The sequence below is a fragment of the Thamnophis sirtalis genome, unplaced genomic scaffold (genome assembly GCF_051295495.1).
Source record: "Thamnophis sirtalis isolate CommonGarterSnake01/CBP01778 unplaced genomic scaffold, rThaSir2_p1.2 scaffold_3, whole genome shotgun sequence".
In the NCBI taxonomy this organism is placed as follows: Eukaryota; Metazoa; Chordata; class Lepidosauria; order Squamata; family Natricidae; genus Thamnophis; species Thamnophis sirtalis.
Window position 1 is genome coordinate 112,690,025 of NW_028261383.1, and position 18,515 is coordinate 112,708,539.

General features: G+C 41.8%; 2 protein-coding genes across 5 annotated transcripts in view; both read right to left on the reverse strand.

Annotated features, from left to right (window-relative positions):
- Window positions 1–1,143: 1,143 nt before the first annotated feature.
- On the reverse strand, window positions 1,144–8,406 carry SAMD1 (sterile alpha motif domain containing 1). Its single transcript, XM_014061057.2, has 5 exons — window positions 7,565–8,406; window positions 5,827–6,202; window positions 5,337–5,427; window positions 3,955–4,063; window positions 1,144–2,307 (listed from the first exon to the last, which is right to left on the reverse strand). Exons 1-5 carry the CDS (start codon window positions 8,279–8,281, stop codon window positions 2,149–2,151), a joined length of 1,452 nt encoding a protein of 483 aa, XP_013916532.1. The 5' UTR covers window positions 8,282–8,406; the 3' UTR covers window positions 1,144–2,148.
- Window positions 8,407–12,484: 4,078 nt separating this feature from the next.
- The window catches only part of PRKACA (protein kinase cAMP-activated catalytic subunit alpha), a 77,387-nt gene continuing 71,356 nt past the window's right edge, over window positions 12,485–18,515 (reverse strand). For all 4 annotated transcript variants that reach the window (XM_087709720.1, XM_087709721.1, XM_087709722.1 and 1 more), the window contains exon 10: window positions 12,485–15,137. In XM_087709720.1, coding sequence (XP_087565846.1) covers window positions 15,012–15,137 — 126 coding nt within the window. In that variant the 3' untranslated portion in view covers window positions 12,485–15,011. The remainder of the gene's footprint in view (window positions 15,138–18,515) is intronic.

Sequence of the window (18,515 nt, forward strand, 5' to 3'; positions counted from 1 at the left end):
ATAAAATCCAATGTGCTCATATCTGCATTCTTCCTTTTAAACAAATTGAAGTTTCCTTCTCTCTTCGCAGTTACCATATTTTTCGGAGTATAAGACACACCTTTTTCCCTCAAAAAAAGAGGCTGAAAATATGGGTGCGTCTTATACACTGAATGCAGTGTTTTTTGCCTCCCGAAACCCCGCCCCTTCACCAAAATGGCCGTGCAGAGCCTCTAGGAAACTTTTAGAGAGCCCATTTTTGCTCAATTTTACTCTGCTCCCCAGCCCCCAGGAACACTCTATAAGCTTCCTAAAGGCTATCCATGCCTCGTTTTTTTTACCAAAAAAGGGCCATTTTTTACTCATTTTTGCCCACCCCCCAGGAACACTCTGCAAGCCCCCTAAAGGCTATTCATGTCTTTTTTGGGAGGGGGGAAATGGGCCAATTTTTGAGAAAAATGGGCTGTTTTGGGAAGGTTTGCAGAGTGCAAAAACTTTTTTAATTTACCTCTTCAAAACCTTGGTGCGTCTTATACTCCCAAAAATACGGTATATAGTTTTCTGCACAGCTAAACAGAGTAGATAGAAATTTTTGTCACTTTCAGTAAGATCCCCTTTACATTCCTAATTTATACCAGTTGAAGTGATCTGTCATGATTCTCCAATGAGTAGTTTTGGAAATGATGTTCTGTATACAGTCTAAGATTCTATTCTAAAGAGTTGTCCGCATCCTCCATAAAGTTCCCATTGTTTTTAATGCAAAACCGAAACTGACTTCCAATTGTGAAACAGATGTTTCCTAGCCAACATTAAGTACAATGTGCCTTCAAAACCACTGAGAATCTGAAAAGTTGTATAACGTGCCCACCATAATGCCTCCATCACCTGATTTTTTTCAAGTTTACCAAGAATAATTCTTAATATTGTACGGTGTCCTCTTGGCATTGCAATCTTTTAGCATTTAGCCTGCTTAAACAGGAAGAAGCCAATCCTAAGGACAGGAAAACCATCACCTGGGTTTTTGATAGAAAAAAAAATGGTTCTGACCAATTCCATTCCCTATTGTTTTCTATGTCCCCAAAGCATTAATATTGGTGGTATGGTCCAATATAGTCCTTATATAAGAACACTCACTGCTAATGAAAATACATACACACGCACGCACATAGTTATAACTCTCTGCCCACTGGAAAGAGCCCGTCTATAAATCCTACATTTATTTTAGACTTTTTTGGTGATAATGTAAAGGTTACCGCGCGTTTATCCCACGGATTACAATACTGAAAATTAAGGTGGAACTCTTAAAGTCTATTTCCATCTATGGACTAGACAGAAGATCATCTACTCCCACTTGCTTTCTTCTTTCCAAAACTTGATTACCAGATGACACTTCTCTCTAGAGCAGAACCCAAAATCTGGAGCCCTCTTGCACACTTTTGCCCTTTAAACATACAGTCATTTCAGCTGTTCCATTACCCTTTGTAGAGGGCTAAGGTATCTGGGAATACTAAATCATTTTTTTTCCAGTTTAAATAGTTATATTTTAAAAAACAGGGAAGAAAAAAATAATAATAATAATAAAAAGCAATCGACTTTGGGCAACAATCATGAAAATTGGAAGAAAAGGCTACCTGAACAGAAAAGAGAATAAAAAGCTATTTGATTAAAACCTCCTGGCACTTCCAGCAAGCTATTTTTTTCTTGCCAATCACCAAAAGAAAGGAGGAGCAATCAGGGCTATCAAATGCTACTGTTGGGGAAAGGGAAAGGAGAAGCCATTTGGGTGCTGAAGCATAAATTATTTCAGCTCAGATGAAGATTGGGAAGAGGAGGAAAATCATATTGCCTCATCTTTCCCCCAAACTGACAATGCACTATGGTGAGTGAAAAGCTTGGGATCGGGTCAGATAGACAAGATGAGAGAAGGAAGTGAGCTTTTAGCCCTCTGAACCCAGTCTTTTGGGTCACCAGATAACCAGGATAGGGATGCCACAAAAGCTGGGTCATCATTTCTGCCTCCCTCCTCTCACCAGATATGGTCCAAGCCCTTGCCCTTCCCCACAATGTTGTCTTGTTTTCAGAGGCAAAGGAAGGCTGAAATGGCTGAGACAGTAGCGTTGACAGAGTCCCTGTTCTCTCCCTCCCCCTCACTGGCTTGGCCCGTTCTCCTCAGCCCATGAAGGAGTCGCCCTCGTCTTCTTCGAAGTGGCACTGCTGGAGGACCTTGATGTGATACTCATAGATCTTGAGGGCCGGTCCCAGGCGAATAGAGAGGCCAGTAAGCACATCAGTGCGCTGCATTAGCAGCAGAGATTTCCCATCAATCTCCTGGGGAGGAATACACAAAAAAATAACACCATGAGACAAGTGCACCAGCAGCACACTAGGAAGAGGTTTCTTCCTTTCTATAAAGCAGGAAAAGAGTTCCAAGTCTAGTTGATTAAAACAACACTGAGGCATCCATCCACGCATGCATACACACACCCAGGCACTGCCATATATACGTTACCTCTCACCAGTCTGTGAGCTGAAAAGAGCCATTACAGAACCACCACTGCCTTATTTGGAAAGGACTCTATAAGACATCTAGTCCATTACTCTGCTTAGCACAGGGATCTACTAAAGAACATGTGTTCTAGAAATAGACACGGCTGCAACTAGTCTCTCAATAATACAGGTATTCTTATTAGATTTTTATATTACTTTTATTAATCCTTCTTTAGTGACCACAACTGGGACCAGTACTTCTTTCGTTAAACAAAGCAGTTGCTAAGCAAAACTATGACTCTGCTTATGATCTTACCATTTCAAACTTCCTTTGCTTTACAGATCTGCAAATATTGTCAATGAAATCTTAGTTACTTTTATCTCTGTCATAACTGCAAATGGCTGCTAAGTGAAAATTATACCTGTATTTACAGGTATTTACATTTTATTTACTTACTAATTTCAAACACATTTATAATAAAACTAAAAACAACCAATCCAATTGAATTGGCTTGGCCAATCCACCATTAGGCAAAGTAAGGCAGGTGACTGGGGCCCAATAGACTCCCTAGCTGCTTGTTGGTGCTTGTCATTCTATTCCTACCCTCTTAAAGTAACCAGGCACCACAGATGTGCCGGCAGATTTTGCCAGTGGGGAAGTAAAATTCAATAATCAGTTGGCTTGTCAAAATGGAATTCAGATGTACATCTATGATTCCTAGGCATCAAAATGGTTTAATTGCCCAAACACCTAAATTTGAGATGGAAATAAGATCTAAAAGATTTCAAATCTAAGCTTTCAGAAAGCCCAAAAGTTTTTATTTATGCAATAAAATTTAAATGTATGCAATAAGCCTTTATTGAAAAGTAAAATTTGCACTTTTGAAGAAGCCAACAAAGAGCATAGGCCATAGTGAAGAATTATGGAGCATGGCTGCGGGTGACTGAAATCGTCAGGAGGCAAAAGAAGAATGGGGGAGATCTTTCTGAAAACATGTTTTAGTGAGAGGTACCAAAATCTTGTCACAGCCTGAGCTCAAGAAAACTAGTCATGAAAAGGAGGACCACAAATGTCAAATGACATCCAGTGAGGGGCTGCTTTCTCATCTCAGTTTTACCAAGTTTTAAAGGGAGTTTTTTTTAATGAAACGTAGAACATATATTGTTACCGAAATAAACCAGTGATCACGCAGTATATAATTACTTTTAAGCAGATTGTTCTCTTGAACTACCAAGAGACTGGAATGGCATTGAGAATCACAAGGGTAAGAAAGCACTACATGAAAGAAAGCCATATAACAACTGATATAGCTTTACCCAGATTTTTAAAGCAATTGCCCCAGTCAAATGGGACCTAAAATAAAGACAGAGTTCCAGCACATCCTCCATCAAAATAAGAGACCAAGACTTTTAGGACCTATTTCACAAGCACTTTATAGCTGAAATATAATCCTCCAATCCCTTTTCTGGGGATCCCCAGGTTCTCACCTGCTCCTGAAAGGCCGAAGCTTGCTCAGCAAACCCAGCTTCTGTGAAATAATCCACAACGTCACTGACAGTCCATTCCACAGGGTCAGAAGGCTTCTCTTTCACTGAACTGGAGGAGGGGGAGAGAAAGGGAAATTGAGATCAGAGGCATTGCACAGCTTCTTCTCCAATCGAGGGATTCCTCATCAGCACCAGATCAGGGATATTGTTCATGCGTACTTATGCATGTACACTCAAACTGCACCGAAAGAATTCATCACAAGTGAATTGTATAGCATCTTTCTGTGGAAGTTTAAATCTGCCTTAAAGCATCTACTGCAGGCATAGAAAAATGCACCAACTTAATACATATTTTCAATCACACTGTCAGGAGAGATTACAACTTAAAACTTAAAAAAATTAAGAAAATTAAATACCACACATCAGAAAATTGTAAGAATATCACAAAACTGACAACTAAATATAATGGCCTTAAAAACATTGGGAATATAAAAAGTTATTGGCCTGAAGCTGAAAGGAGGTGTTATTTCTCTCAGGTCAATGCTCTACAACTGGGAATGACAACTTTTCATTTTACATTACTGCTACCTAAAGGAGGCAATAAGAAGTTAAGTATATATGAGGCGGAGTGGCCAAATACTCTGGTTCTTAGCTCTAATGATATCTAAAAGGTAATGCATAAAATAGCCGGCACTGTACAGGCATATTACAATAGTTAACATCCAGCCATGCTTGGTAAGTTTGCAGCTGGGGTTTGCATTAAATGCTGTTTCCAAACAGCAAGCAAAGCCAATCCAATATAGAGGTCATCAAAACCAATAGGCCAGGGCACAGAGAACTGAAGCCAGGATAGTCATGAGTCTCCTCCAACAACTGGAAGCAACCACCACACCAAGAGTTCTAGCATGGTATGTGGCACTTTAAGGATAACAAACAAAACAACCCCAATGTGGATATTTCAACCCCACAGCTCTTATTTTGCAATCTAAAAGGAAGAGGCGGCTCACTTCCTCTAGCAACCATTACGGAGACAGTAGCCAAAGAATACTTATAGCCCTTCTCCTCTTCAGGCTATCTTTTTCTTCTACAACAGTTTCCTTTCCCAAGGCAGGACATATTAGATCCTTGGTGTTGTTGCCATTAGAACCAGTCAATGTGTGTTGGCAGTATGGCAGGGACCATCATAAAAGCAACAGAGCAAGTGAGATATGACCAAGCTCCCTGAGATATCTTCAACCTACATTAATTGCTGAAAACACTGCTCTAGACTCCAAAGACAAGTGATAGTAGCAGAAGATGGGTTCAAATGTATCTACTTTTTCTTCATCATAATAAACCAGGTATAATTGAAGAACAGGTTGTGATCTCTGCACAAAACTTACACACAACTGAATGGTCTCCCATCTGCCTGGATGCCAGGTCTCCCAGGAGATGAGGGCACAGAGGGATCAGCCCCTGCAACAGCTGGTGACACTGGAGAAAAAGCAGAGAAACAAACAGGGATATGTCTTTTTTCTGTATCAGTATAACTGGAACTGGACAGTACTGTGCTTGGGGTTCTTTAAAAGCAATGAAAAATATTGTTATCAAAAGAACATTTTAATTTTCAAGATAGTCAATACCACTAACCAGATTCTTGCCTTTCACTTGCCCCAGCTCTAGTTCCAACCTACTGAGACTCCATATTTATTGTATACACATATACATTGACATACAACGCAAGCATGCAATGCATTAAATTATCATTCAATCCATGTATTAGCACTTAAATGACCAGATCTTTTGCCTTACTATCTACTACGTTTCCCAGAAAAGCCAAGTTAAGCCAACTGATTCCCCGTCTTCTGCTACTTCTCCCTGCCTAACCCGTACCTGCTCTGTCTGGTTGCTGATAGGCACTGCCATCTTTCTTGCTGCCTCCCAGATGGTGACAGGCACTTTCTCCAGGCCAAGAGGCCTTTGTGTGACATTGCTCATTTCCTTCATGCTGAGAATGCTCCAATCCTTTGTTCAAAGAGGCTTCCTCTAGGGAGGGCAGGTCTCTGGGGGTGGCACTGCTGAGTGGGACCTCTTTCCCACCATGCTTGCTGTCCTTACAGTCACCATTCACCTGGCCTGTCCCAGGTCTGCTGTAATTGCTGGCCTCAAAATCTTGTGCCACTTCTGAGCCTTCAGACATAGTGGAGACTTCATCCTCTTCTTCGTCTTCGTCCTCGTCTTCTTCACCTTTGATCTCCTCCCCTGTCTTCTATTAATATCACAGAGAATAAATAAAGAACAACAGACACATTTTAATTTGGCATTCTTATGACTTATTGGGATTTCATCTATTGTGAAGGCACGTAGTCACACATGGGAGCAAGCACAACTACTTTTGAGACATGTCATTGCACTGTTAGTTACTTTGGATAAGACATCTCATGTCCCAAACCTAGGCAGTTTCTGAGCCATTTTTTTTCCCTTTCCCTTATTTGTAATACACTCAGATATCTCTGAGGGCAGTTGATGCAATCAGACTAAGTGGTGCTGGGATGGGAAACTTCTTAAATGTCTCCACTGCTCTAGCAATGCGCTTAAAAGCTCCTTGAAGCAGGAACAGGAAACTTTTTATCCAGGGAGAATTTTGTGCTACTAAACCACTGCCTCCTCCATCTTCCACCCGCAGCTTCTATGAAAATCTGTGATCATTCTCATCAATTAAAGATTGCAAAAATAATGAAAGAATAAAAAGGGGGGCAGGATTCCCCCCCCCTCACTGCTAATCCCTCCTGGGTAATTTCAAGGCTGCTAACTGAACTGGGTATCATTTCTGAGGCGATTACTTCCCGACCCACACTGCATGATATTTTCCTCCCCCTACTCAAGCATTCATTCACCACTGCTCCCACCACCTCTTGACTTTATTGGAGGTTACCAAATTCTTTAGGTCAAACACAAACTGACTCTTTGTTCTGTGTTTAGATGGAGCCTGGTACGACTGGAGTGGGGGTAGAAGGGGGCGCTGTTCTGGGCCCAATGCACACCGATGGCAGATAAACTAACCTTATGGAAGGACCACACACACACACACAAACAGAGGTGAGCTAAGAAAGCACCCTCCTATGTTGGGAAAGCGTCGCCCGTCCCCCCTCCCCCCTCCAGAGAGTCGACCTTGAAGTTCTCTGGGCGCCAAAAACCAGCCAGAGTCCGCCTTCCTAGCCTTGCCAAAATACTTCGGAAACATACGAGGGAATATTGCCCCGTTTAAAACCACGCACCAATCCTAGCGCCCCCTCCAGTGCGACACGATTTGATTGGGTGCTGCCCTCAACTCTTCCTTCCAGACACACGCACACCTGCACGAGAGCCCACTGACAACATCTGGGGGTTGGGCGCCGCCCGCCCGCCCCCAAACTGGCGGCTCTCTGGCGCCCACTGGCGCCCCTCCCCTCCCCCCCCCAGCATTCGGGCACCCCTCCCTGCGCGCGCACTCCAATCGGTCCGTTTCCTTCCTGGGGAGCCTCACCTGTTCTCAGCCGGTGCGTCCCCTTCGCCCCACGCCAGACACTGCCGCCACCGCCACCCTCTGTTGCCAACCCATCCCCCCAGAGCGCGCCCGGCGTCTCCTCACCTTGTTCCTGTATGGTCTGGCGTTGGGGGCCCGGGCCTGCGCGCCTCTCTCCGCCCTGGGCAAAGCGACGCTGTTGCTGCTGCTGCCGCCGCCACCGCCGCCGCCACCCAAGCGGGTTCTTTCCAGCCTCTCCTCCTGAAGCAGCCCCTGTGCTCGGCCTCGAGTCACTCGGCCGCCCCCCGGCGCGGCGCCGTCCCCGCCCAAGTAGCGCACAATCTCTCGCAGACTAACGGGGGAGGATTCCTCCTGGGCTGCGGGCGGCGGCGGTCGCTCCCGTCCGGTCCGACGAGGCGGAGGCGGCGGCGGCGGTGGAGGCGGCGGCGCGACTGGCTCCGCGCGAGGCGCAGCACGCTGGGAGGACCGGGGCGTCGCGGTGGCGGCGGGAGCGCTGGGCGGGGAAGTGCGGGCCGGTCGCTGCGGGGCCGCCGGACTGGCGGCGGGCGCTCCACCTCGCCGGGGAGGCTGGACCCGCGCAGCGTTGCGGTACGAGATGCTTCCCTTGTAGCTGACTCGGAGCACGGCGCGTTGCTGGATGAGCTTTTCCAGCTCGGCGCGGGTGCGCTCCGGCTCCGGGCCGTGCCGCCGGCGCACCATGCGGCAGATGCGCTCCAGGTCCGGGCGCGCCTTGCGCGAGCGCAGCGAGTCGATGGTGTCTAAGATCCACTCTTGGTAGCGGGGCGCCTCTTGGCCCGGGGGCGGCGGCGGGGGGCCGGCCATGGTGTTGCCGCCTCCCCCGGGGCTTTGCTGCCCCCGTGCGCCGCTCCGCCTTGGCCTCAGCCCTTGTCCGCGCGGCGCGAACTGGACCCTCCACCCGGCAGGCGCTGCTGCTTGCTGGAAGCGGCGGCGCGCGGGCTGGTCCGGGCAGCGCGAGCTCCTCCCTCCCCTTCCCCCAGCCGCACGCGCCGCCGCCTCCAACACCGCCCGAGCGGGACCCGCAGCCGCTTAAGGAGGCGCTGTTGCCTCCCGTAGTCTCCCTACACTTGGCGACTTAAGGTGGAGCAGGAGAATTCTCGGGCTTCCTTAGCGGCCGCACGGAGGGAAAAGGCGCTCGCAGGCCGCCTCCGTCAAAAGTCAATCCCAATCCTACGGGAGAGATCCAAGTCTGTTCTATTTATAGCAGCAGGAGTTTGCACCGCGTCCTCCAGCGGGCAAGTAGAAGGGAAGTTTTCCTCCTAGCCGTTATTCTGCAGTGCTTTGCTTTCTCGTCCCACGCCCTTCTTCATTAGTCCAAATAACAAATCACAAATCTAGCCCCCGCCTCCTCCACAGCCAACCGATTCGGCAGCCCTGATGTCGTCTTACTGTCATAGTTACTTCCTATTCCACGGAAGTTTCTCTTCTGTGATGCCCAAGAGTCCACCGCTGGATGTAATGAGATTGAGTTTGGAGTAAATGCCGTAGACAAAGACTGGACTTAAGAGGTCGGAACACTTGGGGCGGGGAACTGCCTATCCTTTACAGAAAGATCTGCTGCCTTAAGTTTGCATTTTCCTCTCTGGTGAACGTGGCCTTCATTTTCTAGATCTGAAGCATATTTTCTATCTTGCATTCGGATTACTTTTCCTTAGGACCAAGGCCTAGATGCCTGGTATGAAGGGAACAAATAAAAGCAGTGATTTTTTTCTGATTACAAATACGATCAATAAAAGAAAGGTTTCTGTAAAAACATGGATTTTACTATGGTGCTGAATTTCATATCCTGCTACTAGCTTCTAGCTTGAAAAAATATGTGCTCCCCCATTATTGATTTAACCATGGCTTAATGAATTAAGAGTTACTGAAGTATAAACTAACCATACTAGTTGGGAACCCTACAGTAAATTAAGATAAAATATGGTTGACAGATTCAGTAGTGTGGGCACAGTCAAAGAGTAGAGGTTTAGTGTATCACAGAAGTGAAACTATATTATATAAAGACTTTATAGCTGCTGCATTTGTCAGATATACATCTGTTCTACCTATCATCACAACATCTTCAAATAAGAAACCTATACATAATTGGTGACAGAAACAAAATTAAGATATTGAGAGATTTGAATTAATATTTTCATATTAGCCACAGAAAGTTGAACACGCAGTCATTTGGCATATCAGATTGGATACACAAGAACAATTGAGACTTTCATGTATTAACTCTGTATTCAGTCTATATTTCTTTGTAGCTAGCAATCCCCCCCCCCAGGTTAGTCAGAGGTAGAATTGCTGTTTCTTCTCATCAAATTATATAGTATCTAACACTGATCAAGTTATGTTAGCACTTGGGGGGGGGGAAGGGAAATTCACAAGTATCAGTTGTTCAAACTTCACATGATATAGGTGGCTCATCTTTTAGTATATCCAGAATTGCTCGTAAACTGAATATAAAGACTTAGGGTCATTATTTAGATTCTGGGTTGGGCTAAAGCGCCGGCACTGAACTAGTGTTTGCTGGCAACTTTTTAACATGACCAAGCTTTAGCAAACAGGTGAAAACTGCAAAAATTGGAATTCGGACGGAATTGCAGATCCAAAACTCCACCAGCCTACAGTAAATTAAAGCAATGCCATACAGGTAGTCTTTGTTTAGGAACTGTCTCATTTAGCAACCATTCATTTCAGTAATAATGAAAAAGTAGCTTTGTTGAAGAGTATAGAGTCATGGTTTTGATTAGCAAAAGCTTTGCTTAACAACCAAGTTGCCAGTCTGAATTGTGGTTGCTAAAGGACTACCTATAATGAAACATTTTATATTTATTTTCTGAATGTGTCTCATTTTACTACCAATAGATTATGACTAGCAGAAAATAATAAGATAATTTAAATAATTTGATTTCATGCCGGAAATAAGTTGACATTTTGTGATACTTAGGAATATAGAAGGTTCCTTTGCTACATGATTATCACCAAATATATCCACTGCGGGATGAATGGCTTCTTCAGTGAAAGTTATAGACCCACACTGAGCTTGTCCAGTGCAGGATGATTTTTTATTATTATTATTTCCCAAGCTAGGGCTGTGAAACAATGATTAACTCAATGTTATCTTGCAATCTTTCTTACCTGAGAGAGAAGAAGAACCTGGATTTCTTCACTACTAGATTATTTTGGGTTAAGTTAAAAAGCAGATCCAAAGTTTGCTTTTTGAAATATGGATTCCGTGGTACACTAAAGTTTCCACAATAATTTTAATATATACTACTAGAAGTTGAATTATATTAGACAGTCAGGTCAGGATTTAGCAGTTATGAGGGCTGTGAACAACAGTAGTTATATCCACTTATGCACAGGAAAAGGAAATAGGTTCATATTCAAAAGCTGTTTCAGTGGCAGGAAGTGGTCAAGAGTGCACTGCCTTTCAGTATTTTTTTTCTTTTCAAAGATGGGGATAAATACATTTTTATGTTTAAATTATCAAAATATCAACTGAATTTGACATTAACAGCAATTGTTCTGAAAGGGTGTTGTAGGAATTTTTTGCTATTCTAATACCACCATTTCTAATTTTAAATTTTTCTTTAAATCTCAGATACATACCTAAATATTTGTTAGCAGTAAAAGTTTTCCAAATACAAACAATTTCACATTCTTCTAATATAATGTTCAAATTTGTTTAAATATAAATAAAAAAGTTCAACTCAAAGTCTTGTTCACAACACACACACAACCCCTATTATAAAATTTTTGACAATTGTGATATTGTAATTTGGACATACATTTCTTAGAAGCTGTCCCTCTTAGCTCATGTTACAAAATAGGAAAAGAAACAAAACACTCAAGTTCTCAAAAAGGCCTGAAATCTAGATATAATCTATGAGATCATCAGTAGCTTGGAAAAGCTGCTGGAATGCTGGGTAGTTTCTTGGTTTACAATGCCGGCATCACTGCCTTTCTTTGTAATTTTTTCATCGTTATTAAGAACAATCCATCTTTTTCTTTTTGTGCAATCATTGGACTAAGGCGTCATTCTCTAGTCTATGCTATACTGTAGCCCAGCTCTGACAGGGTCTAAACAGCAACAGAATTAAGTGTAAGAAATACTTCAATTTCCAGACATAGGATGGTGCTCTTGAATGTGGCATCAACAAAATGTGTTGGGATGTAGCTTCCAAATTAGCACAGTCAGTTTCCAAAATCTGTAAGTCACTAGGCTCAGAAAAGTTGGCATGTGTCAACTTCTATTACATTATTTTTGTGTCTTTTTAAAATAATAGAGTTTTAGAAGCAAAGCAGGATTTGTTTTCCAGAGTTTGGGGAAACCAATTTTCTAGTTTAATTTTTTTTAAAAAAATGAAGGAACTGTGAAGAACCTATTATTTTCTCTGGTAACTCTTCTATATAAACAGCCAGCTTGTTGCATTTACTGGCTGAGGTACACTGAAAGAAGTAGTGCACTCAGCTTTTCAGTACACCTCATTCTGTCCTATTGAAAAGTCCCCTCTAAACCAATATGGTAAAATTGGATTTACAGGTTGTAATGATGTATATACACGTTACAAAATTAAATTATTTAGTATATACTTTTTAGCCCTCAATATGTTATGATTTTTTTGTAATTTTATTATTGAGATAACTTAAGCAATGATAATGCCTTCTTTTATGGAAAGAAGAGCTCTTCAAATATAATCAGAACCTTAAATGCAGATGTTCAAAGACCTTGTAATAGAGTTGTATTTCCAATAATGGTTGTGGATTTTCTTATAAACAGTTTTTGCTACTAACCCAAAGGAACTCAATTATTTTTGTTTTGAAAAGTGATTTCCATTTTGTCTGCCTAATCTCAAAAGAGTTTGAGTGGTCTTATTTAGTGTTTGAATACATTGCACAACAGCATCTTAAGATGGTGCCCGCCAGATGCATTGGGCCACCACTCTCAAGATATTATAGGAATAGTAGTCCAACATATTTAGAGGGTATTGAGTTGGGGAAAGCTATCATAGAACATTATGTAACTAGATACATGCCTTTATTTGCTCTGTATAAGTTTTTTAAAAAATACAAACAGTGGAAGAGCTTTCCATGCACATTAACATGACAGTGTGTATGAAATTCTAATATAGAAACTCAAGAATCTGACAATTCTGGGTTGCTCACATAAATTTTAGATAATTGACATGTTGATTTCACAGTCATTTGATAAATTGCCCCTTCCATTATCAATACTCTCTAGATATAATTTAAAAGCTTCAAAATATAACGTATATTTGATTAGAAAACAAATGCATTTGTTTTTCAAAAAGCTAATACTTTTCATTGAGTGACAACTTCAAATTAAAACACAGAGCATTCAATTCACATATCTTCAGTTATATGTCAGTTTTAAAGCTTTATACAAAGGGTAGGCTGTATCAATAGTTAACGAAAACTGCATTGTGAATTCCTAAAAGTTCCATACCTTTTTTATTTCATGTTATCTTTTAGCACCGGCCATCATTACTCAAACTCCTTACTGCTGTTTCCCATCTTATACTAAATTTTAGGAATTAAACTTTATTTTTTTAAACAAAACTTTATTGGTAATAGTTTCAAATATGTTTACAACAAAGCACACTGTTAAAGAGGAAGTAGGGTTTGTTTTTTCTCAGTGAAACAAGTTTTGTTGGATTACACAGAAGTGGTTTTTGTTTCTTCCAAGACTGGGAGCAGATGACTTTTAAGTCTACTCCTCCCCAACTTCACAAAAATGGGACTAAGGAGCTTCTTGGTGGGAAGGGATGATGAGAAGTTGGGGTGGAGGTAAATAAAGCTTGTCTGATCCTAATAGCACTTCTGTGCAGAATACATCTATCAATCCAAAGATACTTGCTCTGCTCTCCAGCCATGGAAGGAGAACAGAAGAAACTTAAACTGTGAATTTAGAAAGAGTGTATTTGGAGTCGGGTAGGTGAAGACAGAATACAAGGAGGCATTGCATTGGAAAGTTGAAGGGGAGTATCAGAAAAATTTAGGACAAAACAACAAGCTGCCTTCCCTCCACATTGTTGGAGTCCAACTCCGACTGCTTCCGTCTTTTCAGAGAAAAGACTAAACAGATGCCACTTTGTATTTCCAATCTCAACAACAGACCAAAACTGGTCACTCCCTTGTCTGCATGGCACAAGTGAATGGGTTTTGTCTATTTTGTTTGTAAATCTCACCATCTTTATTATCAGGGTTAGGTTTGCCATCCTTCTCTTGTTATCTCAGCATAAAACCAGAGCAGGTGTATAGATATCTTAAGGACTGGAGTAATGGAGAGTCCACACCCACAGGTCCATGTATCACCAACATTGAGGTTTGGGCTGGAATAGGAAAAATCATATCCAGCCAATGTGTCTTGCCAACATCTTTCACTACACATCTACTTTTCCCCATTTTAATTGCTACTAAAGGGGACAAACTCTTCAGACAGTGACAAATAGCTAGATTCTCATCTTTCACAAATCCTGCTTGTTTCTCATCCATTCAAATATTCCAGCAGTTACCTTATGCAATAGAACTGATCTTGAGATACATTTTGGAGGGGGTGAGGGTAGCTGAGAAGCAAAAAGAATGGGTTTTGGAAATACACATTCAAATAGTGTTTCTTCCCATAGTATTCCTGCTCCAGCTGCAGCCAGTCATTGTCCCCCTTCTACAAGTGTGAATATTATTGCCTCTTTCTTTCCCAAAACTAGGGACAAAGATATGAAATCAAGTGTAGAAAGAAAGAAAAGAAACCACATATTCTTCATGCTAAAATCCAGCTGTTTTTACAGAATTAAAATTCCTGCTGAATTTCATTTAACTGGGCTGGAAACAGAGCATATAAAAGCATTGCCCCCACCTAGACTGTTAAAACCTTTTTTTAAAGCCAGTCAACTATGTCTTTAAACTTTTTCTTTAAAGTTAATAAAATGAGCCTTGGAAAGGGATAGGGGAGGAAAGGGCTATTGATAAAAGGATAGGGGTTGTCTCACAATGGGAGGCGAGACAATTGGGTAGGAACCCATTTAATGCTGGTCTAAACACCAAAGTGCCGTTGTGGATGTGTTTACTTTCTGCCTTCCCCCCAATTCCCTTCCCCCTTCCCCCCCTTTTTTTGCAAAGCCCCATGAACCAAATCATTAGAGATGGTGATGAATTACAAAGTATTCCCTTTCCCTTAAAAATAAAAAGCCACCAAAAAACCAGGGACTGTCCAATTAGGGTTTGTGTTATCGATTGGAGTCAATGTGAGCAGGAAGGGAATTTGTTTTAAAAACTGCCTGAGAGTGGCTGGGAGCCACCTTATAGCTTGCAGTGGATGGTGGATGGATGACATTCAGACTACTGTCTTTTCCACAGCTTCAAATGAATTCCCCTTTTCTCTCTTCTGCCCAAACAGATCCAGGTGAACCCCAACACTCTCCCACCTCCCAAAATTAACAAATAGGCAAGGAACTCTGGCCCTTGAGGCTGATCAAATCCAGCCCTTTCTTTTCCTGGGCACACAAAGCAAAGGGGGCTGGCCCTAAAATTCTGTAAACTCCTTGGCGCATTTTTCAGTGATAGACAACCGGATCTCCTCTTCCTCATAGTCATCAAAGTTACTTGTGTCGCCAGGTCCTTTGCACTTTGGTATAAAAGGAGCTTCCACCTGTGGAGGAGATAGCACTGTTAAGTTATAATATGGGGACACTCATCATGTGTTTATAATCAATTGATCAATTATAACATGAGGCATGAAATAAGGCTACCAGTTTGGTTATTAATCTAAATAATTTGCTCATTTTCACCCTCTTTAAACAGGCACATAAAGGACATAGTGGTCCTGATGAGAGAAAGTGCATCACCAAGTCAATTCGGTTGGCATGGTGAGTGTCAGATCCTCAACAACAGGTCTTAACAACTTTTACACTCAGATGAATCCAATGAATACTGGATTAAATGTATAGATCCAACAAAAATGCTTACCTGTTTATCTATAAAGTGGGGCTAAAGAGGCCCTGCTTCTCTATATAGAAGAGAATAAAACACACAGCTGCTTAAAGCTATTTCCGCTTAGGCTAGCTCACTTCTAATATTAACACAGGACTGGGAAAATTTACTTAACGTAGCTCCTGCACACACACACTCACGTAAGGATATGATTTAATGGCTTTCTTAATCAGGTAAAGCGGTAAGAATTCTCCACAAACAAGTGCATCATTATTTTGTTTCAGCTCAATCAGAGCTCTACCTACTTCCTTCCATGTCTGCTACTTAGCCATTTCTTCCAAAATAGAGGTTTATCAGCTGAGTCTCCCATTTCTTGTTTTTAATTTAGGAAAAGTCAAATTAAAAATTATTCAGAATTACTTGGTGTATATGCTTTGTTTTAACTAACCACAATATGCTGATTAAGATATTGTGATGGTAAACCGTAGGTTTGGGTTAATTTAATGTAAAAAAAATCAATAAAGCAAAATAGGCTACTATGTCTTGCTTAGAAAGCTCTGATCTAACACAATGTATAAAACCAAGTCATTGTTTATAAATCAACCCAGTAGAAAACAGAATAAGAGTTGGAAGGTACCTTGGAGGTCTTCTAGTCCAACCCCCTGCTTAGGCAGGAAACCCTACACCACTTCAGACAATATCTTTTTAAAAACTTCCAGTGTTGGAGCATTCCCAACTTCTGGAGGCAAATTATTCCATTGATTGTTCTGTCAGGAAATTTCTCCTTAGTTCTAAATTGCTTTTCTCCTTGATTAGTTTCCACCCATTGCTTCTTGTCTTGCCCTCAGATGCTTTGAAGAATAGTTTGACTCCCTCTTCTTTGTGACAGCCCCTGAGATATTGGAACACTGCTATCATGTCACCCTTAGTCCTTTTTATTAAACTAGACATACCCAGTTCCTGCAGCCATTCTTCATATGTTTTAGCCTCCAGTCCCTTAATAATTTTTGTTGCTCTTCTCTGCACTCTTTCTAGAGTCTCCACATCTTTTTTACATCGTGGCAACCAAAACTGGATGCAGAATTCCAAGTGTGGCCTTACCAAGGCATTATAAAGTGGTATTAATACTTCACATGATCTTGATTCTATACCTCTGTATCTAAAATAGTTCACCTTGTTTCATGATCTTGTTGTGTCTTATACCACATTTAGAACCTTCCAGCTCCATTTTACATCACTAGAATAACCAGTGATAATTGTTTGGTAAACAATTTTCAAAAGGGGAATCATTGTCACTGCTTCCATTATTCTCCTTTCCTTCAAACAATTCATTTCACATAAATAACCATACAACATAGAGCAGTGATGGCGAATCTTTTGGGCTTGGCATATCAAAAATTTGGAATATGGCCTAACTTGACTCTGCTGGCATATCATGTCCCCCCCAAATAAAAGGGAAACAATTCTCTATTTCTTTATCTATTTCTATCCTGCTTTTATGATTTTTACAAATAACTCAAGTTTGTGAACATATCCAACACACCTTCCTCCTCCTATTTTCCCCACAGCCACAACCTTGTGAGGTGTGTTAGACTAAGAGTGTGTGACTGGCCCAGCTGGATTTGGTGGATAAGGTCGGACTAAAAGTCATGGTCCCCAGCTTCTAGCTTGGTGCCTTAGCCACTAGACCAAACTGGCTCCCATTTAGGTCATCCTGAACTGTGGCATTCAGGGACAGCACTGAGGCGGTTTCTAAATAGAGGCCTGGGCTTCGACTTCAGTCCCATGGTCTCTGTTGCCACTCAAAAAGGCCATCTCATGCCATTCTCCAATGAAAGCGAGCCTTGGGAAATAGCACAATTGTCCCCGCAGCCCAGTGCTTCCCAGGATCTGCCATATCCTACTAGGCAGTGTTCTCTTTTGACAGGCTTTGGAGCCTACTTGAAGCTGCTCTGGGTTCACGAAGCGTTCACTCTGAAGTAACTTCAGAGAATGCTCTTCTGCATTTCAGTGGTCTCCAAAAAACATACGAAAGCATGCCCTGTCCTCAGGCAATTTTTGGAGGTTCCGGAAGCAACACAAGAGCAGAGCCCTCTTATGTGACTTCCAGAAGACGTGGAGGCCACACCGAAGCACAATCCATTCTTGCACAACCTCACAGCCTCCAGAAATCACACAAAAACATGTCCCATTTTTACATGAGTTTTGGAGGCTATGAAGGCCATGCAAGAGCATGGTCCTCTCACATAACATTTGCAGCCCCTGAAAAACACAGAATAGGGTATGCTTCCAAGAATACCATAGTTATCAAGTGAATTCTGGTGTTTCACTCAAAATGTTGTGGTCTGTCACCCTTGACATGTGTGCCATAGGTTCGCCAACACATAACAATAAATAATTTAGCTGCATGCTTAAAATTTTCTGTCAAATTGACGAAGGGCAAGTCTCATAGTAGCTAGTTGATATAACATGATATAGCACTAACTTTGCGCAACTAACTGACCTAGTCCAAATCATGCACAATTAATATAATTTACTGCAAATACAAATTCAGAAAAAGCTGATTCACATCTGTATTTCCTAAACAAAAGGATGATGATTTTGTTGTATTACCATATCCATGGTAGTAATGAAAATTATATTATGAGGATTATAATACAAGCTGTATTATGAGTCCTACTCCAAATCCTACAAATATGTTCATTTTAAAATCGCAGCAACTTATTTGCATTAAGTCTCTAAACTCCTAAACATAGAAGATAAAAAGAGTCAGAAGTTTGGTCCCCACTCTCTCAGCATTGGAATCATGCCACTGACTTCCTTCTTTTGGCCCTTTAGTGATTGACAAGTGGTCAGAAATTGTGCAGGCCCTGCTGCCAAAAGACTGCCTTCTATGTCCTAAGTGGCAATTTGTGGAGGAAACTAAACTCAGATATGAAGATGAACAATCATTAATTGTTTAGCCTGTTCCTTGGTTGTTTTCCCCCTCCTGCTCTTGTGCCTGGTATCTCTAAAGACTGATCAGAGGCTTTATCAAAGCATACAAGCAAGCCAAGAAACCACAAACAACCCATTTGAACATCACAATTTAGACAAC